We start from the raw sequence: 26,015 nt of genomic DNA, 5'->3' as shown, positions 1-26,015 counted from the left end.
TGTTTCTTATAAATCATCTCTTCTACATTTTTAAGAGCACAGTAGACGGATAGTGATAGGTTCCAACATAGTCTGATCCATCAGCTCCTTATTTCAGGTTCTTCTCTTTCTTTCTTGCTTACTTTTATAGCACATTCTCATTGGCTTGGATTATACATCACCATAGGATTGCATGCATTACATCAAGCATTCATCACATCATTTATTGTTCATTTCCGGTCACGTCGGATTTTTTTTATAAAAGGCAGGATATGTGTCAACCTTTGGGAGATAGATTTACTTTTGTCACATGGTACGGAATAATCCCCATCGGGCAGACACATAAACATCCTTTTCTTTATAGCAGTTTATCCAAGGAGTATATTATGCACATACGGGAGCGCACAAGTTACAGATGCTGCACTTTCCTAATAGTCATGTGGGTATTTAGGCAGTGTTCAAACATAGTATGGGTGTTTTACCACACATTTAGTGATTGCACCAGTTTGATATGGCGGGGTTGCTAGTCTGGTTTGATCATGAAATAGTTCGGCTGTGTGAGGGCTCCATTGCCTCCACCCTGTCCGAGGTCTAGGACTCATCAACCGTTTTTTTCATCACGTTAGACTGTCGTATGGGATCACAACAAGAAATGAGTAGTGTATAGCTTTTAAGCACATTTTCAATTTGAGGCATTTGAATTCTTTTACAAGGGATTGGACCGTTATGTAATCGCGAGGCTGTTAGCTTGGGTCACTTTGGAATGTACTCATCAGTAGTGGAATGTTTCCCACTCAAAAATAGCGGCAGAGTTTTTACCATTCTTTCGACTTATTAGACATTAATCCGTTTTCTATTTTTTGGTCAGACTGGTATTTAGAAACTGTGAGGGGACGTAGTAGTAGTACCATGGTGTTTCGGCAGAAAGGAGCACACAAGGGATTACGGTGAACACTCACTACGTGGTGGGTTAAGAGTAATGTACTCTGGAGCTCGTGGCTCGAGTGAGGCGGTAATCCGACGTCTAACAGTTTGCATGACTGTCTTACAGATTGGTGGATCGAGGCTCGTGAGAAAGTCTAACATCCTATTACGGAGTAGCATGACAGCGTGCAGCCCTTCGGCGCAGCTTGGGTGAGCATGGCTACATTGGATTAGATTTGCTGGACATTGTCATATATATATATATTTGGCAATGGGATTGCATTGGTTTTCTGTATGTCTTCCATCAGGCTCCCGAGATTCACACCAGTATAGGATCGTTCAAGGTATTTTCGTGATGACCACGCATTTGCACTCAAGTGTGGAACACATTCTTACAACACGAGAAATTATGTTTTAGTGATTTTTGCACACCTGGGTGAGGTTGAGGTTCTTTTGAATTGGTGTTTGGAACGATCATACAGAGTGCTCAGCTCTAGGATTTGAGAACTAAGCTATCTTTATATTGGTATAGAGAGACATTGAACTTTTGGAGAAGTATCCGCATATTGAAATGCTGATCTTTTTTATTGTTTTAGATTGGCCCTTGACGAAGAGACTGGTAAATCCCAAAATGCATTGGGATCCGTCACAAACAAGCGGCTGATACCTTGAACATTTGTAAACTTTAGACATTGAATGTCATGATATATTATGTTACAGGATTATAAAAATGCACTTGTCTCTGTATAATTTGAGAAACTACAACAATGTATAGATGTTGACTTAAGTTTCCTGTATTGTGAAGTACATTGAAAACTTTATTTTATGTTCCAATAAAAAAGTGTTTGAAACAAGGACGGTTGCCTTCAGTGAATTGTGCGCAGCGCACCCGGGTATATGCACTTGGTCTAACAAATTGGAAGCTCACACACGTACTGACAGCGTGTGTTTCGCTGCTGCACCAGTATTACAAAAGACGTTATTTCATAAGTTGGACAATATTACCTAAACAGGAGTTCACTCCCAAACCCATAACTTACCATCTATTGGTATACCACACCATCCAAGCGACTCTGGCCATCGGTTCAGTAGAGAGAAGCTTTACCCAACCTTGAAAATGAGGTCCAAAACACATTTGTTGTAATAATGCAAACATATGTGACCATCCAATGGTATCAAAAGCTTTTTCAATATGCAGCGTTATCAAGGCTCCTTCCATGTCCAAGTCCCTCGTGGAATGTAGGACATGTGTTGTCGTCGGTTCATTGAGGTACTATGGCCAGAGATGAAGGCACCCTGATTGTACTTCACTAAGAATCCCACGCCCCTCTTAAGTCTATTTGCTAACGCTCTGGCGAGAAGCTTGGTGTCCATATTAAATATGGAAAGGAACTTGTAGAAGCCCATCTCAGCCGCGGGCCTATCTGGCTTAGGAAGCATCATAATGACCGTCTCCCGCATCGGCTTACAGTCTCCCCAGCTGGCACGCCTCCACATAAACCTCCAGCTGCCTCTTTGACAGGGCCTGATGGAACGGTGGGTAAAACTATGGGAAGGAAGTGAGGGTAGGTGGGGGGAGAGGGGTGGGGCATCCAGACCAGAGGTTGTGCTGTGTGTCCTTCAGCGCTGCCATTATTTCTACAGACCACTTATATGATGGACATGCATTCTGGAGGCAGTTCGAGGTAACCAAAGTCTAGGATTTCAGAAGTCAAACTGAAAGATTGAGCATCATTGGATTAGGATGCATAACTGTGCCTTGGTTCTTTGTTAGGTCTGGCCGGTAGGGCAGTTTCTTGTGGGGGAACTAAAGATAGGTAGCGAAGAGTAGTGAACCAGGGTTGTCTGGCTCAAGTGGGAGCCACCAAGATGAGGGGAGAGGAAGGTTTACTGAAGCTTCAGAACCACATACGGAGGACTTGGAGAGAGGCAGAAAAGCGTAGGCAACTATCCATGGCCAATTCATCCATAGTGCATTAGCCACGGACTGAGGTAACCTGAAGGTGAAGCTTTGGAATTTGGCGTTTTTGGCAGTTTGCAAACCAGTCTATGTCAGGGAACCTCCCCTACTACAGAAGTGAGGGAGTAGGACTTGCAGGTAGAGTTCCCAATTATGGACTTACTGCTGCAACCTGCTGAGCAAGCCTGCAAAGTAGTTTCCACTACCGGAAGGTACTCCTCTAGTAAGTGTATGTTGTGGTGGAGTGCCCAATACTAAAAGCTTTGCGCTAGTGCTGTTGAGAATGTGTATCCCCTGGTTTCTCGAGGTAAAACATTGCTGTGATGTTGTCTTTCCTGATGTGGACTACCTTACGTTGATCCTAACAGTGCTAGCTGAATGGCCAACAACTTGCAAAGTAATTTATGTGGAAGCCCTGTTGATAGGGGCGGGCTTTTTTGGGGTCACGTGCCATGAACAATAATTTCTTGTAGATGCATCCACACCAAGACTAGATCTTCCCAGTGACCTTCTACTTGTCACCATTGTGCTTCCAGACACTCTTGTAGTGGACACATGTGTAACTTTACATGGGGGACAACTGCAATACGGGAGGCCATCATACCAACGAGGCGCATGACTATTCTGGCTGTTACATGGGGATCTGGCTCAAAAAGAGATCGTAACTGCTGAAATGCTTGGACCCTTGCCTGGCTGTGATAAGCATTTCCGGTGATCTGTGTCGCTGTTTTTCATGGAAAGTCATTTAGCCACGCACTCTCTACTTCTGCCCTTTGAGTGGTTTCATCTGTAAGCTCCCCTGGAGTAACCCAGTGAAGGTTGCTGCTGCCTATGGTGAGAGACTGGAGCATTAGGGGAGGTGGCCTTGGCACCCCCTCTGAATTGGGTCCTCCGAAAGGCACCCCGTGGAAGAGGAGTCTGGAGAGTCCCCAAAGCATTGGCCATTACGGCGTCCTTCTTGATCCTTTCCAGCAGCTAATCTACCTAGGGGGGAAAGAGCTATTTCCTGTTGTTACTTCTGCTTAGGAGGAGGTAAGGGCCCCACTGCAAGCTCCTCGTCATAAGTACATTTTCTCTAACTGGGAAGTGTGTCCAACACCTTGGGAGGTTCGCTTGGTAGAGATTTTAGAAACACAATTTTTAAATAGGGTCTGAGGTAATTTTAAAGACCTAGCATGGATACTCTACCCCAAAAGAACCCCAATTCTATAACAAATATATCCACGGGTGTACAACTATAGTTTGAACAAAGAGAACTCTAGAATTACAAAACTCAGTACTGATTGTCTGAGTCAGAACCACAAAAAAATGGAAAAATTCTTTAAGACGGATACACATCACTCACCAATTGTGACATGCTTCATCATCTGGGTCACCTCTTTATGTCACTAAATGACATTGAGGGCTACAACCCCTTCATAAAGAACAGGGAGCCCAAGGATGTTTTAAGATATACGTGTGAACATAATGGAGCTGTCAGTTATATTCACTAGACAACCAGATGTGGATGAATTTTATAAGTGTGGGCATTAAGTGCAGTGCAATACAAAGTGTTGAAAGTGGGTTAAAATGGAAAAATGAGAAAAAAAACTTTTATTAATATCCCTCAATATCCAACCTAAAAAACAGTGCAACTGACAGTATTATCAATTTGTTTTTTACAGTGTGGTGTATATAAAGGGTCAACAGATTAATTCCATGCTTTCTTCAGGACCACAAATATTTTGCTACTGCGACTAAACAAATAAAGTGTATAGAAAGGTTGGAACGAATACAACCAATTCACCTGTAATCCGGAATCTACAATACTTCCTCGGCAAATCGTATGATGCAAGTGGCATCTGTAAAGAAATAAGACGAGGCGTGTACTGTAATTTCAAAGTGATAGAGTTCTCATAATACTAAAACCTAAATACCATCATAGTGACCACCTATTGATCATATATGGACAACAACAGTGAGTATAAACAATACATTCTTACCCAAAATGCTTGGGAAGAACACCTCTCCTCACCTGGCTGCGGCTCAGGATAAAGGGGAGGCACCGCTCTGTGTAAACAAAGTGGGAAGTACCATACACGTTATGGTTCCCTACTCAAATCACTATCCATCATATCATCTCCAACTACTCAAAGCTAAATGTGCAGCAGCACAATACGTACTACATGCAAAATGGCTGTTAATTTGCAGCTATAAATTGTCACTTAAACCAACAATCCTCTTATATTTCTCATCTGTTCAAAAGTTGATGAATAGTTCTAAAGTGCCAACTTCAATAACGAGTAACACACTCTGTACTCGTGCTACTCATCCGTATCATGTCATTGCAATGTGTTGCCAAATAACATTCATAGTGTTTTGGGGAACTACAACATCACGTGATCACAATACGTATGCGTGTACTGACGCTCTTCACATTGGCTGTACGTGATATAAACATGGCTTCCTGCCTCGCGCGGCACCTCCCCAGACGGCTTAGATGACTGCCAGAGGTACCGACGGAGCAGTAGGCGGGCTTGCTTTCAGTGTTACTCGAAATGGTTGTACGTCATATGTTTGGCTGAACTTGAGTGTAGTTACTAGGTTTATACCTATTGGGTTCAGATGCCCGTTATATGAATCATGTGCGATTAGTGCCACGAGTGATGTATATACTTCCGCAGCAGTGCCATATGACTGTTACGAAAAACTGAGCCGTTCGCCAAGGAAAGGCGGGTGGTTGGTGCCTGTCCTTAGATACTGGGAGGCTGTTGATGATTTTAGACCTTGATATTTGACAACACATTGCAATGACATGATACGGATGAGTAGCACGAGTACAGAATGTGTTACTCTTAAATGAAGTTGACACTTTAGAACTATTCTTCAACTTTTGAACAGATGAGAAATATAAGAGGATTATTGGTTTAAGTGACAACTTAAAACTGCAAATTAACAGCCATTTTGCATGTAATACGTATTGTGGTGCTGCACATTTAGCTTTGAGTAGTTAGAGATGATATGATGGATAATGATTTGTTTACACAGAGCGGTACCTCCCCTTTATCCTGAGCCTCAGCCAGGTGAGGAGAGGTCTTCTTCCCAAGCATTTTGGGTAAGAATGTATTGTTTATACTAACTGTTGTAGTCCATATATGATCAATAGGTGGTCACAATGATGGTATTTAGGTTTTAGTATTATGAGCACTCTATCACTTTGAAATTACAGTACACGCCTCGTCTTATTTCTTTACAGATGCCACTTGCATCATACGATTTGCGGAGGAAGTATTGTAGATTCCTGATTACAGGTGAATTGGTTGTATTCGTTCCAACCTTTCTATACACTATTTGTTTAGTCGCAGTAGCAAAATATTTGTGGTCCTGAAGAAAGCATGGAATTAATCTGTTCAGTGAATGCTGAAACATGTTGAGCCTTTATATACACCAGACTTTAAAAAAAATTTGATACTACTGTCAGTTGCACTGTTTTTAGGTTGGATATTGAGGGATATTAGTAAGTTTTTTTCTCTCATTTTTCCATTTTAACCCACTTTCAACACTTTGTATTGCACTGCACTTAATGCCCACACTTATAAAATTCATCCACATCTGGTTGTCTATTGAATATAACTGACAGCTCCGTTATGTTCACACATATCTTAAGACATCCTCAGGCTCCCCGTTCCTTATGAAGGGGTTGTAGCCCTCAATGTCATTGAGTGACAAAGAGGAGACCCTGATGATGAAGCATGTCACCATTGGTGAGTGATGGGTATACGTCTTAAAAAATAATTTTTCAATTTTTTTGTGTTTCTGACTCAATCACTACTGAGTTTTATAATTCTAGAGTTCTCTTTGCTCAAACTATAGTTGTAGATCCGTGGATATATTTGTTATAGAATTGGTAGAGATCTTCCCAGTCTGTCAATGGATGAGGAGTCTCTTCTGTTAAGCATTGCGTTCTTCTTAGACACGTTGGAGGATAGGCTGCTCTAGGATCCTCGACCCCGCAGCAGACAGTGCTCTGGGTACTGGGAGACTATACATCCAGGGAGGCTTTCGGCTTGCTGGAGCCAAAGCGACTCGCAATTTCGATGCTGGAGCCAAGGGAGCGGTCTACGTAGAAGTCTGTGACTCACCCATCGGTGGGGAGTCTGCGAGGGGTTTGGCTTGTATGGGTTACGAGGCCTTCTGTCAGTGCTGCCGATCATGGCTCGCAAGCAGTGGTGGACCAGAAGCCTGAAAATGCCCGGCCCCCACTAGAATGGTGCGCCACCTGTGCACGTTGTTGCTGTGCAATTGGTGGAATGGAGGGTGTACTCACGCTTGAACACTTGCCACCTAGATGAAATTCCAGGACTTGCTGCTCCTTTTCCTCAGACTCTGTGTAAGTTTGATTCCAGGCTAAACTGGAGAGGCTGGTCTCTCGAGTGGCAGGCCTCCAGCTCCTCCTCGGTGTCTCATTCCCTGAAAATGTCTGGTGTCATTATGCCGTTGGTGCTCCATGTTGCACTGAGCGAGTCACTAACCGTGCCAATACCTTAAAGTCTTCTTCGAGGGGAACATGAGGCAGGCCGAACAGCTAGCCTCGTTGTTCTCTGGCGAAAGGCAAAGGTTGCAGACCTGGTGGCGGTCAGTATAAGAATACTTGGAGTAACACAGAAGGCAATACTGAAACTGAGTCCTTTCCATCACTGAGTCTTCATTCTTGAAAAGGAGACAACAGAAGATGAGGCACAAGACCCGAGAGGGGCAGGGGTCGCCAGAGGAGCGTCGGTGGAAAACTGGTCACCAAGCCCAACAGAGGTTGAAACAAGAGCAAACCAAAGCACATGAAGAGTGTTCATTCAAATGGGACAGGACAGCCCTTAGGAGTCTGAAGGTGAACAGTACCACATATTTGGGCTAGTGCTGAAAGCTGGGACAAGTCTGCCCTCAGCTTCTGTATGCAATACATAGCTGTCATGCTGTCTGTTTCCAAGAACTCTTTTGCTTCCAATGAGTGTAAACACACTGTGCCAATGGGATTGCTGTCTGCTTGAGGCACCCGATGTGACAACCCTGTTGTTGTTGCGTCCAGGTACAATGAAGAGTCATGAATTTGAGGTGTGCTCCCCACCCAATAAGTAAGGCATCTCTGGTAATGGTCACCTGCAGCCGAGGGACCAGAAAAGGCCTGGCTAGCAAAATGTTTTTTTAATTTCATCATAAGATTGTGTGCTGGATTCTAGGATCCACTAACACCAGATCCTCAGATTGACCCTCCACTTGTGACCACTGCCTCGTTAGGCGCAGATGGTGGACTGTCCCTATGATGGAATTTAATACTGCCCATAAAAAAGGGTTAATCTGTTGTGGCTCAGGATGGGATGTTTCGGCATGGAGTGTGAGCTCAGTTTATGTAGCAAGGCCACTGCTAGGCATGGATATCGCCTGCTGTTTTACGCAGGATGTATACAGATGTGGAAGTGTGCCTCCTTCACGTCAAGGGTCGCCATGTGATTCCCCTGTACGGAACAGCAGAATTATGCCCTACATGGAAGTCATTTTGAAATGTTCCAACAGGACGTACCAGGTGCGATGACGTGCGAATCACTGTAGGAGGTAGAGGTGCCTTTGCCAAAGCAGGCTCTACCAATGCCTCTACTGATGGAGTTGGGTTCCTGGACATCATGAAAAGACTACGGTTGCTGGTATCTATGCCTCTGTGTAAGGGTTGAAATCTTGGCACCATCTCCCCCATGGTATGCCCAGACGTGGATCCCTTGTTCGATGTGCCTCTAGATTTAAGCTAGACGGGCTGATGAGAGGTGAAACCGGTACCAGGATGCTAGTTTCCAGTCCATGAAGAACCCAGCTTGGCAGTCCGGGCTGGATTGTCCCCATGAGGAGTAGGGTCAAGACTGATTTGCATATGGCTGGGTCCAAACTGGATTGGTGTAGAAAGCAATAGAACAATTGATTTAACCCATATCTTTTGATCGGTGGTGAATATTTTATTTATTCAGCGTTCCATCCATCATTTGTTGCCGCAGCACGACTTGAAGATTCCGAGCTTCTTCTGGCTTGTCTCAGGACAATAAGCCAGACTACCCCTGGAGCAGTGTTCAACCTCAGTGTGAGATTGCTTTTGAGGTGGCTGTCTAAGGGTGACAAGTGACTGTAGATGACGAGGTTCTAGAAGAAGTTTGTGTCCTGCGTCCTTTGATTTGTCATAGTAATAGTAGCTCCTGTTTGACCTTCGATGCACCAGAGGACAGGACTATGGGTCTTCAGTCTCGCCGTGCCAGTGGCACACCCGAAGGTGCTCCTTTGTTGTGCTCGGCACCCTTGAAGTAATCGGGGCACAAAGGTCCAATTCGTACGTGTAAGAAGCTGGCTCTTTATACAGTATACCAAAAAGAGGAATACTGTGCAAAGAGTTCAGGTATCCCTTATAAGTGGGAAGGGGCTTGTTCTAGCAATCCCAAGGTGCCCTGAAAGCAGCCTTAGGCTTATCAGAGAGGAGTGTTAGACATCTGCAGCATATCAATCAATCACTCAGCATTTTTAGATCACATCCTTATCACCCCTAGGTGTATCTGGGTGTCGTCTCTCTATCGGAGAGCCAGGTCTTGAGCTTCTTTCTGGATTCCGCCGGAGAGGGTGAGGTTCGGAGTTGGAGTGGCAGGTCATTCCAGGTCTTGGTGGCAATGTAGGAGAAGGATCGGCCTCCGCTGAGGACGCAGGGGCTGTGCGTAAAGGCAAGAGAGAAGGAGCACAGGTGTCTTGTGGGAAGATAGAAACTCAATCGATGATTGATGTAGGATGGTCCTTGACCATGTAGGACTTTGTAAGCACGAGTGAGGATCTTGAACTGCCATCTTTTCTAGATGGGGAGCCAGTGCAGGTTTCTGAAGTGGGGGTGATGTCGCTCAGTTTGGGCAAGTCCAGGATGAGACTGGCTGCCACGTTCTAAGTGGTCTGGATTCGTCTGAGGAGCAGGGTGGAGATGCTGGCATAGAAAGCGTTGCAGTAGTGGAGGTGGCTGGTGACGAGCTTGTGCAACAGTCTTTCTGGTGTTGGCTGGGATCAATCTGAAGATTCTGCAGAGGATGTGGAAAAAGAAGGCATCTTTGTTGACTTGTCGTTTCATGGTTAGTTTGCTATCAAAGAAGATGCTTAGGTTGCATGCATGGTCTGCCGGTGTGGGAGCTGGTCTGAGTTCTGCTGGCCACCACAAACGGAGATGTCCTTTCCAAAGATCAGTACTTCTATCTTGTAGAGTTAAGTTTGAGGCAGTTGTCTGTCATCCAGTGGGCTGTAGTCATCATGGCATCGCAGAAGTTGGTTTTGGTGTTAGAGGGGTCCTCAATGAGCGAGAGGATCAGTTGAGCATTGGCTACGCAGGAGACTGTTGAGACCGTGGGATCTGATGGCAGCTGCAAGGTGGGTAATGTAGGTGTTGAACAGGGTGGGCTGAGGGATGATCCTTGAGTTTGGAGGTGAAGGGAGGCAGCAGAGTGCTCTGTGCGCGTCCTGTGAGGAAGGAGGCGATCCACTTGAGGGGGCTTTGCTGGATGCTGATCTTGTAGAGTTTGCGGATGTGGGTGTGGTGGAAGACTGCGCTTTATGCAGCCGAGAGGTCAAGGAGGATCAAGGCCACAGTTTCTCCGTGGTCGAGGAGAGTTCTGATGTCCTCTGTAGCAGCGATCAGGGTGGTCTCAGTGCTGTGGTTGGAAAAAAAAATCTGTAAGTTGATGGCGTTCAAGTACTTTTGCCGGGTAAGGGAGCAGGGAAATCGGTCAATAGTTTCTGAGATCGCTGGCAGTCGGCGGAGGGTTTCATTAGGAGGTGTCTGACTACCGGGTGTTTCAATTCGAGTGGGAGGACTGCTGTGGAGATGGTGTTGATGCTGGCGAGTTCCATGCTGATAAATTTGGTTCTGAGGCTGAATAGACGATGGGGACAGGGGTCGGTGGGTGCCCCGGAGTGAATTGAAGACATGATAGTCGTAGTGGTTTAGGTGGTGAGTAGAAACTAGTTGGTAATCATTCAGCTGGTGAGCGCTGGGTGATAGAGTTGATTAGGGTTAAAATTGTTGTAGATGATGGCAATCTTTCTGCGGAAGTAGTACAAGAGGGTGTAGTGTGGTTGGCCGTAGTGTTTATACAGGCTGTGACGGCTGCTTTCTCGGCTTCTTTGATGCACAGGGGGTAATTGTTGAGGGCAGCTTTGTGAGCAGCTCTGTTGAAGGGGTTTCTTGTGCCACGCCATCATCTCTCGAGATGCGTGGTGGTTTTGAGCTCTGGGGTATACTGGCTGGCTTGTTTTGACGTTTCTTCTGGTTTCAACAGGGTGACTGGTCGCATTTGGTAATCTAAGCGGCGAAATTCTGGACAGCCTGTTCAAGGTCTGAGGAAGCTTGCTGTTGGGTGGTGCTGAGGGCTGTGTACACTGCTTCTCTGTTACCTTGCCCCAGCTGTGGAGGGAAGAGCAGCAATGCTTGGTGGCGGTGTGTTGATCAAAGATTGTAAAGTGAACAATGGCGCGGTTGTTCCAGTTGAGTTCTGTGACGTGGCTGAATTGGATTCAGTCGCTAGAGGTGAAGATGGAGTAGAGTGTGTGTCCGGCTATGCGCGTCGGTTCGGTGACAAGTTAAGTGAGGCTGGAGTTGTTCAGGATTTCAAGAAGGAAGGTGGAGTCGTTGGGGTCATTGACATGGAAAATGAGGTCGCTGAGAAGGCCGTAGTAGCAGTCGATGGCTAGGGGGGGTGATGCGGGTGGGGGCAATGAGGTTGGAGATGGCGTTGCAGAAGGCCGGTTGGGCTCCAGGGGGTCTATAGATGAGGGTGCCTCTTAACGTGGTCTTGGCGTCGGTCTGTAGTTGGAAGGTGAGGTGTTACAACAGAGGCACTGGGTTGTCGATGATGGTGCTTCGGATGGTTTTCTTGAAGATGATGGCAATGCCCCACCGTGTTTTTTTGAGCTGTCTCAGTGTAGCATCTTGTAGCTGTTGGGTGTTGCAGTGGTGATGTCTGGGTTCGAGGAGGGGTTGAGCCAGGTTTCGGTGATGAAGGCAACATCAGGGGAGAGAATGTGATCGTGTCCCAGGTTCCCGTGAATTGTTTGCAGAGGGAATAGACGTTGAGCAGGATGCAATGGAGCGGTTTCGGGTTATATGTTGTCTTCTGAGCAGAAGAGGTGCGGTGTTCAGTGCGGGCCGACAGTCGTGTGTTGCAGGAGAAGTGGTAGTGGCAGAGCGTGAAGGGTCCTTCGGTAGATCAAGGGGAGTAAGTGCAGCCGGAGTTGTTACAGTGCTCCTTGGCAGTGCAGTGGCAGGAGGGCCAGGAGTCCTGGTGCAGGGTGCGGACGGCACGCCAATGGCGTGGCCCGACTCCATAAGTAGTCCTGGGAAGTGAGAACAGACTAGAGCAATCAGATTCACCAACAGTTAACAATGAGATAAAATACCTAAACAGGAATAAATACCAAGTACCAATAAAAACTCCAAAGCAGGAAATCAATACCAAATAAAATTACCACGCAGGAATAGGTGGTCTAATACACTGAGTATACTGGGATCGAACCCAGAAGGTCTCAGGGTCTAGTGGCAGGATGAAAAGCAATAGACTTTTTCGTCGGGTAGAGGCAGTGGGGAGCAGCACACAGGCCCGGAAGGTCTGGACTACTCACTGGGGCCGCACAGCGGCCTTCATAAGTAGTCCTGGGGCTGTGAGTGAGGCTGGAGGCAGGGAGCAGGAATCAGCAGGTGGGAAAAACGGCAGGAAAGGATCGCAACAACAGACTACAGCTATAAGAGATTACCAAGAGTTACCAAGGAGATAAAATGCCAAAGTAGGAATAAATATCAAGCCTTAAAAACTTCCAAGCAGGAAATCAATACCAAATAAAATTACCACGCAGGAATAAGTGGTCAGATACCCTGTGGAGGATAGTGGGATTGAACCTAGGAGGTCTTAGGGTAGGAAGCGAGACAATAAACCTCTTGCACTAGGCGAGGCAGCATAGAGTGGCGCACAGACAGGAAGGTCAGGTATACACACAGTCAATAACTGATACACATGAAGGTGAACATGCCTCTCCGACGACTAATGTTCCCGCCTGTCCAGGTGCCAAATGGGCCCTGGTCGGGGGTGGCATCCCTGTAAGGGAAGCTAGATTCACATACCAAAAGCAGCAGACTCTTTGCAGCTCCTGGCCTTGGAATGCTTATTTACAGGTCATCATGCTGTAGGGGGTGTAAAACACCCTCTACCGGAGGACGCTTTATTTCTGACCTCCTGAGAGCGTGGGCCCTCAACCCTGGGGGTCAGAAAATAGTCTGTGATGGCAGGTTGGTCAGCACAGTAGTTGGTAAGTTTTCAGGGGGCACCTCCAAGGGGTCATCTGGGTGCATGCATTAATAAATCCATTACTGGAATCAGTATGGGCTTGTTAACACAGGATGTTTCATACTAAACATCTTTGGTTTCAGTGAAGGCATCATGTAGGGGACCTCGTTTTACACCAGTGTACAGCACGTGTATTTAAAAGGACTTCCCTGGTCCCTTGTACTGGCAGTAACTGGACTGGACAGCACAGGGGCATATCTGCTTATGCAGATATGTCCACATATGTAGTACAGTGCATCCTGCCTTAGAGCTTTAGGGGTGATTTATTTATACTGCATGCAGTGTTTGTAGGCATGGCACAGATGGATGTGGGGCATGTTGTTTCTTCACTTTTCTCTGCACCATGTCACGCAGCCTGCAATGGCAGTTTGCATGAGTGTGCTGAGGAGTCCCTTAGGGTAGTACAATACATGCTGCAGCCCTTAGGAACCGTCTTTAGCGTCGCTGCCCTAGATACCAGGGGTACCATTTACTAGGGACTTAGAGGGGTGCTAAACAGATTGCCAACTAAGGGAACAATTGTTCAGTTTTAGGAAAATAGATCTGGCACTAGATAACTGAATAGCAGGAACTCCGTGCATTTCTGCCAATGTTGCATCAAATACCAGGTAATAAGTGGGGGTGACCATGTCAAAAAGGGCCACTTTCTCACAATGAGGGCTTGTGTATATATTGTACATGTTTCAAATTTATGATTGTATACTGATGGTTGCCTTGTGACATAACTTGTGTTCAATACAAAAGGCATGAGCTTTTAAGATGACAAGACAGTAGTAAAGGCTACAGGCCTGAAGGGTCATTGAGTATTTTTCAGTCAAATACCATGTCTGATCTGTTCTTATAAAATATTATGAAAAAAGCAGTAGAATTGAAATTTATTGTGAAAAGAATATGTAAAATTCAGTAAGTGTAAAAGTGTGTTTTGTCATTACATTATGTTAAAGGCCGTAGACAGGTATCGTGTAACAGAAATATGAATAAGTTACTAGAATAGGCAAGGTTCTGTTGCTGATTACCTTGCTGAAAAAAACCCTGGGGAGTATATGATTTGCACAGTAAGAAGTGTTTTTAGGTCACTTTGTAGGAAAGCTTACACTCAATGTAGATCAGAATTATTTATAGTGATGAGCCAATGATAAAGGTTAACAAAAGCCTGATTATAAACTTGATTATATATAAAAAAAAAAACATAAGCCTGATTCACTCATCAGGAAACTATGGCAGATGCCTTAAGTCAGATTTGTTGATTATGAAAAATAACAAAGGCAGACTTAATAGAACGAACCGCTGACACCCTCAGTACAAATTCTGGACCTCTGCACTGAAAAACAAAATGATTATTTTTATTTCTTTTTTTATTTATGTATTTTGTTTATCAGAAGCATTTCCTTTTTCTAAATTGAAGTCGGGACATAAGCCAACAGCTTCTCTTGCATCCAGTTTGATTTTCTTTAGGTTTATTGTAACTCCAGCGTATACAGCACATGGACGTCACAGCAAAACAAAAGTGAGAACAGACTGTGCTAATGGTTCACTTTTGCATTAATGGCTTAGTAAAACTTGCATGGGTTCGTTTGAGCACGGCATGTGCGTTAATGCGAGGTATTCGAGCAGCCATGTTAAAAGCTATTGCGCAGCTGCAAAGATTTACCACCAAGCTAAAGAAGACGTCATACTACGTAGATGTAGTAGATGCATGCGCAGAAGAGTTCCCGCGTTTTTGGTGGCCATTTTAAGGACACTCTGGTTATTCATTAGTGAAGCACATAGAAAAGCTTCCCCTAGATACAATATGTAAAATGTAATACAAAATGTGTACTCAGAAACATGTTAATTATACTGTTACAGGTTATTCGAGAGGATTGCATACGAGCAAGTTTATTTTTATACGAAACCTTGCTCCATCACCCTTGAGACCCTTGCAGACGGTGGGAGCCTGACTCTCTGGGTTCAGCCAGTGAGGAGGGAGCGGATCCACTCTAACGCTTTGCCACGGATGCAGTCGTTCGTGGAGTCTAGTGCAGAGGGGGTGTGATGGGAGACTGTGTCAAAGGCTGCAGAGTGGTTCAGGAGGATGACGGCTGAGGTTTTGCCTCGGTTGAGGAGAGTGCAAATGTCGCCAGTTACGGCAGGAAGTGCAGTCTTGGTGCTGTGGTTGCACCTGAAGGCAGATTGGGAGTGGTTCACGGTGTGCTTTGTTTTGATGAATTCTGTGAGTTGGGCATTGATGGCCTTCTCAATGACTTTGGCAGGGAAGAGGAGCAGAGAGATGGGTCTGTAGTTCTTTAGGTACATCGGTTGACAGAGGGTCTCTTCAGCAGGGGGTTGATCTCTGCAGGTTTCCAGCGTTCTCGGAAGTTGGTGGATTCGATGGATCAGCTGATGGTACAGCAGAATTCAGGGGCGATGGCGGCACCATCACAGTTAATAATGTGGTTGGGGCGGGGATCCGTGGGGGCACAAGAGTGGATGGTTTTCATGATCATTAGGGTTTTGTCATCGGTGTGGGTGGACCAGTTGAGCAGTGTTGGCACAGATCTGGAACATTCGGGTACGGGGGTTGGGGTGGGGGTGGGTGGGTCCTGGATTGCAAAGCTGTCCTATGGCGGCCATAGGGCTGACTTTTCGGAGTAGATTAACAACTCTTCTCATGTTTCTGTTCAGGGGAGCTGAGCTGGGTGTAATGGGGGTTGGATAGCCTCTGAGCTACAGCTGCTATAAGAGTCAGGCTTTGTGCTCGGGATTTGCAGGTGTTAAAACTGAAACCCTATACTTCCCCACACATGGCAGAACCAACTGCATGGTGGCTGGAGCAGTCCTCAGTTTTAAACCCTCTTTCTACACACGTCTAGAACAGGACAGTCTTTCTTGGTCACTCTTTGCTCAAAGACTTGACAGTCGCTGCAACATCTTTCAACAGTGTGGCCAAGGCGTTAGCCTTTAATGAGGACGAGATTGGCGTCACATATACGGTCAACAGAAGGCTCTTTATGAGAATTTGTCGAAGAAGAGTGTTCACTTTGATGACTATTTTGGCATGCAGGTTTACAAGGCATGAGCAGAACCAGTTTTTAAAACCATTTTGGGTACAGGAGAAATTAAACCTTTTTTCAAAGCCTTTGCTTTGGATTGAATTATTGATGAGGTTAGAGCAGGCACTTCCTTAGAGAATCCCAATCCTGGAAGTTCCACAAGCTTCCTTTTCTGTGCTACCTTCATGGAATCAAAAGAGCACATCTCACAGAATCATCCCCTGACAAGAGGCCATCCCCGTTAAGAGCGCGAAAATCCCCTTTCACTCAAGGAGACCGAAGGCTAGCCTCCTTTCTCTTTTCTTTGGGGTTTTATGTGGGAATTTTCTGCAGACATGGAGTTCTGAGATTTTATGCGGATGATTAAGGCAATAAATGTACAGTAAGTGTGGACTGTGTGTAAATGTTCCTTTGTTCACAGGCAACACAGGTCTTGAAAATTGATCTCTCCTCCTCATCTGCATAAAGGCTATTGAAAATGTCTACTCTAGGTCAGGGAATATCAGGGGGGGGATATCGCAGAAAACACTCATGGTTGACAGAAGCTGAAGAGGATGCAGGCTGTACCCTGTGGAAGGTTATTGGGAAGAAAATAAATAAAGAGGAGTTCTGTAACTAGCTAAGAGTACAGTTCTTCCAAGGACTTGTTCACACAGAATGTGTGGTAGAAATGTGAGCAATTGTGGCCTCTAGGTGTAGCAGAGAGCTCAGCACTTACCAACCCAGGGGTGGGGGAATCATATCGCCCGAACCATATTGTTTTTATTCGTGGGCAAGAAGATTTAATGTCTATTTTGTCCGACGGACATGTAGACATTAAATCATGTAAAGAAAATAGGCTGTGGGCACTCTGGAGCTCACAGCCAATCATACAAGCTTGCTGAGAGCCTTTGGAGGCCTCCGATTGGCTAGAAGCCCATGACTTCACTGGGCTCTAGCCAGTGATTGGCTGGGGAGTGAATCGTCACTCAGTCTCGGCAATCAGTCGAACTTCGGGACCGCCGCGAGCGAGGCAATTACATTTCTGAGGTAAAATTAAGCACTGCCATAGCGCCCGCCACCACTGCTAGTGTTATTTTGCCCAGCGTGCATACAAATTGCACTGAAATATTGTAATAGAACTTGTCTGCCTGCCGACGGACCGTCTCTAATGCGACATCATTGTGGCTGCAGAAAGTGCGGGCTCTCATCGCTGCTATTGCAGACTGCGCACGTTTCTATTGGTATGCAGAGTGGATTAAAACTCCCTTTCATACCAGATGTCTGACACAGATCGGGCAATTTCTCTCACAAATGGGCGATATCTATCCCATTTGTGTGAGAAAATGCTCAATTGGCCAGTGCCTATTTTTCGGGCTTAATTTAGCCCATTGTGCGCATTTTTTTTAAGCTGCAGCGGCGCCTCAGCGTCGTCGTTGCAGTTTATCTTTCATAATTGTAAAAGGACACAACTGTTCCCTTGACATTGCGGACGACATGGGCACTGCACATATCAAGGTGAATCACATTAGTGCCTGGACTTCATCTGCGGGGGTTAAAAATACATTTGATTTTCGAAAGTGAAAGACGTTCTGATGCTGAAGGCTTTACGTAATGCTCATTGTGACCGGGATTAGAAATAAGTATTTCTGCTGAAGAACGCTCCCTCCATCGCAAAAGGTCACGAAAGGCTCTCCAATTCCACCACCAAGGAGGCATCTATGGTGCTTGTGTTTTGGCTGGGCAATTAATCAGCTTAATGTTCCGGCGCCATAAAGTGTGGCAGCGCTGTACTGGGGAGAAGATAGAGGCGCGCATACAGTAGCAGATTAAAAACCTCAGATGGAGAATGTGAAGGCGCGAGGAAAGGAAAGCTCATGCAGTGACATCAAGCGTGATCTACATTGGCATAATAAAGTTAACTGCAGGCATGTGCTTATTTGGTACGGAAGGGCGCTGCCTAACTAAGTGTAAGGAGCAACTGTCACAGTGAGCCACACATTGTTTTACTTTAATTTTGCAACTTCAGCCGCGCCACTTTCCAACTAGCAGAGAATGCCTAAGGCAGGTCACAGGGAGGCACCTGATGTACCTCGAGTCTAGCAGAAACCATGGTTTTCATTCTTAAGACTACAATGATCGCCTTAATATTGTATCGGCGTCTGCCAGAATAATGTCCCCTCTGCAGGCTCTGCATAGGTTCACATATCCTTTGATATTTCTCGTGCAGCTGCCAATAGTGCTACAGTGAGAGATAAATTAACGTGTCCTTGTAGTAATGTAACTGGCGCTCATCTAAAGCGCTCCAATATGTTCAGGTCCAGTTTGCGCTATTAAACTGCAAAACAAATGTCATTCTTTTTATTAGAAATACACTCTCAGTGACAGTCTCACTCTCAAGGTCATATGCAAGCATAGACAAGTCTTAAAATAACTCGGGCTAGAATATTGGAAACGAGTGAAATCGGGAGGTGGTGAGGAAGATATGAAAGGCACTACCATTAAAGAATAAGAGAAAATGCTGATTTCACTTGGCAGGAGTTAAAGTCTGGTGGTGTGTTCATTTGATATGTGCTAGTTTGTACAAATAGATATGCAGAGCTCTGCCAATGAACACAACTAGATCACTCTTGACTGTGCTTGTATGCAACAGGGGGGGGCCGGGCTTCTATGAATAGCTCTGCAATGCACTTCAGTTTTGCCTCAAATAGCTGCAAATGCACGTTCATGTTATATTATTTAATCATAGTGTAGGATTCTTTTGGTCATTGTATCTCTACAGTCTTACTTGAATCTTATGTTTGTGATGACTGTCCGTTATGAGTGATATGTCTGCATGCTCTGGGATAGTCCAGTATTCTAGATAGGTGTGTCTGTTGGCGACAGATGTCCATTTTTTTTTTAGTGATGATGATTTTTTTTTAAGCAGTGAGTTAAGTACTGGTTGCAATTAGTTGTGACATTGTGCAACATCCTGTTTTGAGTGCTGAGTTTATTTAAAGTAGTTTGTTATCTGCTATTTGTGATGTTGCAGAATTCTTGATGGTCCGGAACTATTTAGATAGGCTTTGTGAAAGAGAACCTGGCTTGATAAGTTAAAAGAATTGCTTCCATGCTTAAATTGTGTGATCTTAGGCTAATACTTAATTTCACCAAAACTAACATTTTCTTCAAAAATAAGGCTCCCTGCTTTCAGTTTTTACTGATTTTTACAGATAAATACAGACCGAAAACCATTTATTTTCTTATCTGTATTTATTTTTAAATGTGAATAAAAACAGAAATTGGGTGCTTTTGGAGTGATTCTAAATACACTCACTTTTTCATTATTGCCAGGCCAATAACTGTGTGGATTGATAGGTCAGGGGGTTAAAAGGAATTTTATCAAAGAGGCTTAAACAGCAGTAGATATGCACAAGGCTGATACTGAAATGTGCCATATTTTCACATAAGTGTATTGATTTATCTTCTGCATGTGTTCATAGAACTGAAACCTGGCAGGCATTAAAGCGTGACTTCATATTTATTGGTTTAAGAAAGGCAGAAATATACCAGTTTCAGCTTTGTTTTTTTTCACAAAACTCATAATAAATATGGATACAGATAAATACAGTTAAAGTTGACAAGAAATAAATATGGATATATACAGACGGAAATGTCCCAAAAATAAATACCATATCATAACTGTTAAAGTATTGCTAATATGATTCTTACAGCATCCTGCCATGCAAGATAATTTATTGTTGTATTTCTATACGTTTGGATAAAAGGGATAATATCGCTTGTCAAGTTTTTCTTAAGCATTATAATTGCACAGCATTTAAATGGTTTACTGATTTTAATAAAACAAAAATATATTAATGTTTCTCTGTCAGCCGGAGCCCTTATGTTTGATTGATGTGGGACAGGAGTAGGTGGGACAAGTGGATTTTCCAGGACATGTAGATCTCAGTTGCATTTTGTCCCTTGGACAAGTAGATTATTTGGAAAATTCCACACCCCTGCCAACCCATTGGCTGAATCTATACCCACTGTTCTTGGTCACTGGATTTACAGCCAGATTGGGAATGATTGAAGCATGTGAATCTATCAAAATCCTAATGCTGGAGAAGTGGGCAAAATCCAGGCCCTACGCTAAGAGTACATCAGCCAGATTCTGTAGGAAAGCACCCCTTTTGCATGGTTACTCCCTAACTTTTTGCCAGATGCCTGATGCTAACTTGACTGAGTGTGTGCTGGGACCCTGCTAATCAGGCCCCAGAACCTGTGTTCTCTCTCAAAACTGTACATTTGTTTCTACAATTGGCACACCTCTGGGCCACATGTAAGTCCCTTATACAAAGGTATCCCTGGTACCAAGGGCCTTGTGACCAGAGAGGGTCTCTGAGGGCTGCAGCATTTATTATGCCACCTTCAGAGACCCATCACCTTAGCGCGCGCACACACACACACACACACACTCACCCATTGCAGGCTGCATATTTTGGGGCAGATCAAACTGAAGAGTAGACATGGCACACATCCCTGTGTGCCATGCCCACCAAACTGCCTAAGGCATGTGTAAGTTACCCCTCTAGCAGGCATCACAGCCCTAGGTCAGGGTACACCATCCCATTCGAGGTCATAGCTGCAGGACCAATATGCCCCTACATTGTCTGTGCCATTCACAGACATTGTAAATGCAGTGAAGCCATACTGAGTAGATGGGCTGGTAGTTTGTCATTACGAAATCCACAGCTCCAAGATGGCTTTACTGAAAGCTTGGAAGTTTGGTACCAAACTTCTAAGCATCATAAACCCACACTGATGCCAGTGTTGGATTTATTATGAAATGCATTCAGGGGGCATCTTAGAGATGCCCCCTGAAAAACGACCAACTTCTAGTGTATTGACCGACTAGTCCCTGTCACCCAGCCACTACCCGACCGGTTTCTGACCTCATGGGTTGAGACCCTTTCTGCTCTTGGAAGTCAGGAACAAAGCCTACTCTGGGTGGAGGTGCTTCACATCTCCCCCTGGTATGAACAGTATCACTAGCAACACTTGGCAGTGAGCCTCAAAGGCTCTTACCTTGTGTTCATTTTGGCAGCTTCAACCAGAGGAGATGCTCGCCTCATTATCCAAGCTCCACTTTTGGTGGCAGGACAGTTGGGAAAATTAGAAAACAGAGGAGGTGTGTCCACCTTAGCCTGGCATAAACCTAGGGTCGCCAGGAGCAGAAGTGAACCTCTCTTAGAAATGTTCCATCTTGTATTGGAGAAGTAGGCCCAATAGGAACAGAGTCATGCCCCTCTCTCCAAAGGAAGGGGGCACCCACAGGGTATAGTCACCCTAGGGGACAGAAGCCATTGAATACTGCCCCCTTAACCTCAGTAACACGTAACACCCTTAAATTTACTATTTAAGGGCCTCCCTAAACCTTGTTCCTCAGATTAGATGGCCTACGAGGAAGAAGAACCGAAGAGCTATGCAGCAGTGAAGAAGATGACAACTGACTTGGCCCCAGCCCTACCAGCCTGCATCCTCGTCCAGCGATCCAGCTCAGACAGCAAACTCCAAAAATCCCGGGGACATGTGCCGTTTTAAAAAAAGACTTTGGTCTCATGCGGACACCGGATATGTCCGGCAAGTAACTAACTCAAGGACTCCGGATCCAGGCGGATCCGCAACACTTGCACCACTCTGCATCCGACACCCACAGCCAGAGTCCAGGTGGCCCATCGACCCCGTGAAACCTCCCCAGCGATCCTGACCATCTAGCGTTGGACGACCTCTCCTAATCTCCCTCACGACAACTGCAACATCAATCTGAAGGGTGACCGCGACTGGAACAGGTGAGAACAACCACACGCCTAAAGACATCCCTGCACCCGCAAACCCCAGGCCTTGGTGTGCCCAACCGACAGTGTCCGGGCATCCCCCACTATCCAACTTTACTTTCCACCCATGGGGTTCCTTCAGCCAGCCTTTTGAACCGAGCCTGCTTCAGATTTCTCCAACAAGGATCTCCATTGGTTTCTACAGGGCACCTGATGCCCCATTTCACCCTGCACCCAGCTGGCCCCTGTGCTGCTGGTGCAGTCTCAGTGCTATTTGGTGGCCCCTCCAGTGCTGACCTCAACCTCCAGTGCTGACCTCAACCCCCAGGGCATGTGCCTCTGACCGGCAGGTACTTACCTGCAACCGGTGCCTCTTCAAGGTGCTCCCAAGCCTTCATAGGATAACATTGGGCCCAGTCACCTGTGCACCCGACCTCCCTAGTGCCGCTGGTTGTACAGTACCAACCTTGGTTCGACCCTTGCTCAGTGTTTACCAAACCCCCAGAGACTGAATCTCAAAACAGTTGACTTACCTGTAACTTACTCACCTGTCTTTCCTCCCATAGGATTGTATTGGTCTCGCACTGTATTGTACCAAGAGTGATCCTGAATACAAAGTATCTTTGTTTACATTGAAAAGTGTTGCATGCACATGTAAAATATTGTTTGATGCTATACAACCCTTTTGCCAATAATAACTTGAAAGTATTGCAAATGAAAAGTTTACTTACCTGTAACTGAGTTTGCTTGGTTCCTAAAATACAAGTAACTAAATTAATATGTTTGTACAAAACATTGGCCTGCAGTTAGTCATTGAGTGTGTGTTCCTGCCGAGCTACCACTAAATTGAGAGTAAGGTATCATCTACTTAATCCTCTGCTATACCTCTCGGGACCTACTGGACTATGCATACTAGATCTCTTTTTGATATAGTATATACAGAGCCAGCTTCCTACAGACCCTATATGAGCACATTGAGTTTTGGAGAAAAAGGTGTGAAGCATAGGGTCAGAGAATCGGGCTTGCAGCCAGAGTACAAGGGACAAAGTAGAAGGATGGGACTGTGGGCAACAGTATCCATAAGAAAAGGACTAACAAACAAAATGAAGATTACAATATTATACCTCGTTCCTGCGTGCAGTTGTTGTTCGGAGCCTGTTCACAGTTTCTCGCACCCTCTCACTCTGTCGAGTTCTAGCAATGGCTCGGGTTCGTACAACGTTGTTGCGCAGCCTGCCAGAAACAGGCTCAACTTCTGCCATAAGGGTGGCAACTTCAGCCTCACTTATGTGCTCCTCTTCTAAAGAGCAAGAAAAAGACATTCATGCATAAAAAAATTGACTCAGTCATTAAATAGGCTACATTAATGCAGAATGCCTCACAAGAATTAAGAAATGTGTTGCTTACTCTGTAAGCATTTGTTCATAGCGTATAGTTCTGTAGATTCAAATGCTCTGTATATCCCTGCCATCTAGTGTTGGCCTAGGTTGTTTACAACTCCGTGTTCTTCAAAGATGTCTTTCGATTAACGAGGTATAGTAACTGCAACCTTTGCTGCTAATACACATGAGCACCAGCTCCATTGTTAAAATGTTTTCAGCACAGCGCGAGTGTAGAGATGGAGTAGAAAGTACAGCTTAGTGACCATGCAAGAAGTTTCATACAAAGAGCTTAAGTAAGCAAGTAAAGAACCTAATGACTGCAACAAACAAGGGCTGCCAAGGATGCGGGTGGGCGCATATGAATCTACAGCACTACACACTACAAACAGATGTTTACAGGGTAAGTAGCAGATTCTGTTCCTAGAATATTTGGCTGGTGATACACATGCTCTGCATAAACGTGAAGTACTACTACCCTAAGCAGTGGTTAGCTGGTAGATTTTACAAAAGAGAGAAACACTGTCTTTGGAACAGATTGACCAACTCTAGTTGGTTAGCATGCTAGGTCATCCACACAGCAATGCTTGGTGAAGTGTGTGAAGCGGACCAAGTATCTGCCTTACAAATGTCAGCTATGGGAACATTTCCAAGGAAAGCCATAGTGGCTCCTTTACTTTATGTGCAGTGGAGCCTCGGAGGGTCAGACGAAGCTATTTTAGCCTTAATGTAGTAGGTTCGGATACACTTGACAATCCATCTGGCTATACCAGCCTTAGCTAGAGCATGGCCTTTGTGCAGTTTGGCTGAAGCAACCAAAATTTGCTTTGTCATGCGAAAGGACTGGGTTCTGTCAGTGTAATTCATGATTCACGCTTTACATCTATTGAGTGAAGGCCCCTTTATGCTACCCATTGTGGCTGAGGGAAAAAGGCAAAGAGCTCCATGGTCTGATGATGTGGATAGGGTATACCACCTTGGGAAGAAACTCTGGGCTTGTGCTAAAAGACAACCGTATCATTATGAACTTGGAAGAAAGGTTCATGTAAAGTAAGAGCCTGCAACTCGCTTAAGGATGTAATATCGACAAGGAAGGTCGTCTTCCAAGAGAGGGACTCGAAGGGTCATCAAATAAGATGGTATCCTGGGTGGGATAACCCATTTGATTCCGTCCAAGAAAGCTTTGATAACCAGGATTGTTGATGGTATCGGCGCCAATGGTGTCCTCGAAGCCGATGTGGGCTTCAGTGGCAGCTTCAGTTCCAGTATCATCTTCAGTGCTGGAGCAGAGGGCCCTGCAAGCTCCTAATGGGCGCGAGGTTTATACAGGGCCTGTGTGGTCACGGAAGGGAGTGGTGTCAGCTCTTTCTGAGATGGGCCGCAAAAAACGTTATCACCTTTGTGAAAGCATCACGGTGCGGATGTTAAGACCAAGGGAAGTACTGCAAATTGGTAGTGCATAGAACCTACCACACATGCCAAGTACATCTGGAGTGACCGCATGATAGGGATGTGGAAATAAGCATCCTTCAGGTTGAATAACACAATCCAGTCTCTAAGCTCCAACAAACGCAAGCAACACTTGAGCTCAGGTCAGCATTTTGAACTTTTCCTTCTGGAGGAAGAATTGCAGGTCCCTGAGGTCCAGCCTGCAGTCTAACTTGGGCCACAGGAAGTAACGTGCGTAACAACCCTGACCCTTTTCCTGCAGGCACTAGTTCCAGAGCTCCTCTCCGCAGGAGTGCTGCCACCTACTTCTGCAGTATGGCCAGGTGTTTTGGAGGCAGAGGGAGAATAGGAGATAGAGCAAGAAGAAAGGATGGGTGTAACCTTTTCTACGGTTTTGGGTGCAACCTTTTCTACGGTTTTAGGGACTCACTGGTCAGATGTAATCGCCTTCCAGACAAGTAGAAAACAGGACACTCATCCTCCCACAGGGTCAGCGTGGGAATGGGGAAGCAAGCCAGGTCTGCTTTCTAAGTGGTGCAGGAGAGGATGAGGAGGGTTGTTAGGCAGATCCGTGGCCTTTCCCACTGGCTCTACCACAATACTGCTTAACCAGCAGGTTGGGCTGCTGTTGCGGATATTGTTGCCCTTGACAAAATGAGTATCCGTTCTTCAATCTGCGGAAATGCTGAAATTAGTGATAATCTCTCTAGGAGGGGGTGGCAGTTGCAGACCTGGGGGGCAAGGGTTTGCCTTACTGTTATTAAACCGCTCCAGCACTGAGCCAGCCTTACCATCGGGTAGCTTCGACATCCAGAAAAAAGTTAGAAGTTCGGAGCCAGACATGTTTCTGGATAGAAATTGAACTGTCTACAGCCTGGGGCCACAGAGTCTACTGTGTCCAAACCTGACTTGATAATATGTCTGGAGGTATTCCAGTCATCATGTAGGACTTCTTGGAAATAAGCCCTATTATCCTCCGGAACATACAGCACCACTATCTGCTTCATAACTCACAAAGCTTGAGTGTTTTGTGTGAGGCGGCAGTTGGCAATGATGGATTTTAGGGATATGAGCATGCTGCTGAGAAAGTCTTCTTAGAGCAGGTTTTCAGACACTAT

The 26,015-nt window shown here is 45.4% G+C and overlaps 1 protein-coding gene across 5 annotated transcripts in view; it reads right to left on the bottom strand.

The window, feature by feature from the left end:
- The window catches only part of PHRF1 (PHD and ring finger domains 1), a 497,237-nt gene that overhangs the window by 284,958 nt on the left and 186,264 nt on the right, over nucleotides 1–26,015 (bottom strand). For all 5 annotated transcript variants that reach the window (XM_085644828.1, XM_085644832.1, XM_085644830.1 and 2 more), the window contains exon 8: nucleotides 23,194–23,369. In XM_085644828.1, the coding sequence (XP_085500954.1) occupies nucleotides 23,194–23,369 (176 nt within the window). The remainder of the gene's footprint in view (nucleotides 1–23,193; nucleotides 23,370–26,015) is intronic.

This window comes from Triturus cristatus, chromosome 3_1 (genome assembly GCF_964204655.1).
Source record: "Triturus cristatus chromosome 3_1, aTriCri1.1, whole genome shotgun sequence".
Classification (NCBI taxonomy): domain Eukaryota; kingdom Metazoa; phylum Chordata; class Amphibia; order Caudata; family Salamandridae; genus Triturus; species Triturus cristatus.
Note: the sequence above shows the minus strand (reverse complement) of the source record. Positions and strands in the feature narration are given on the sequence as shown.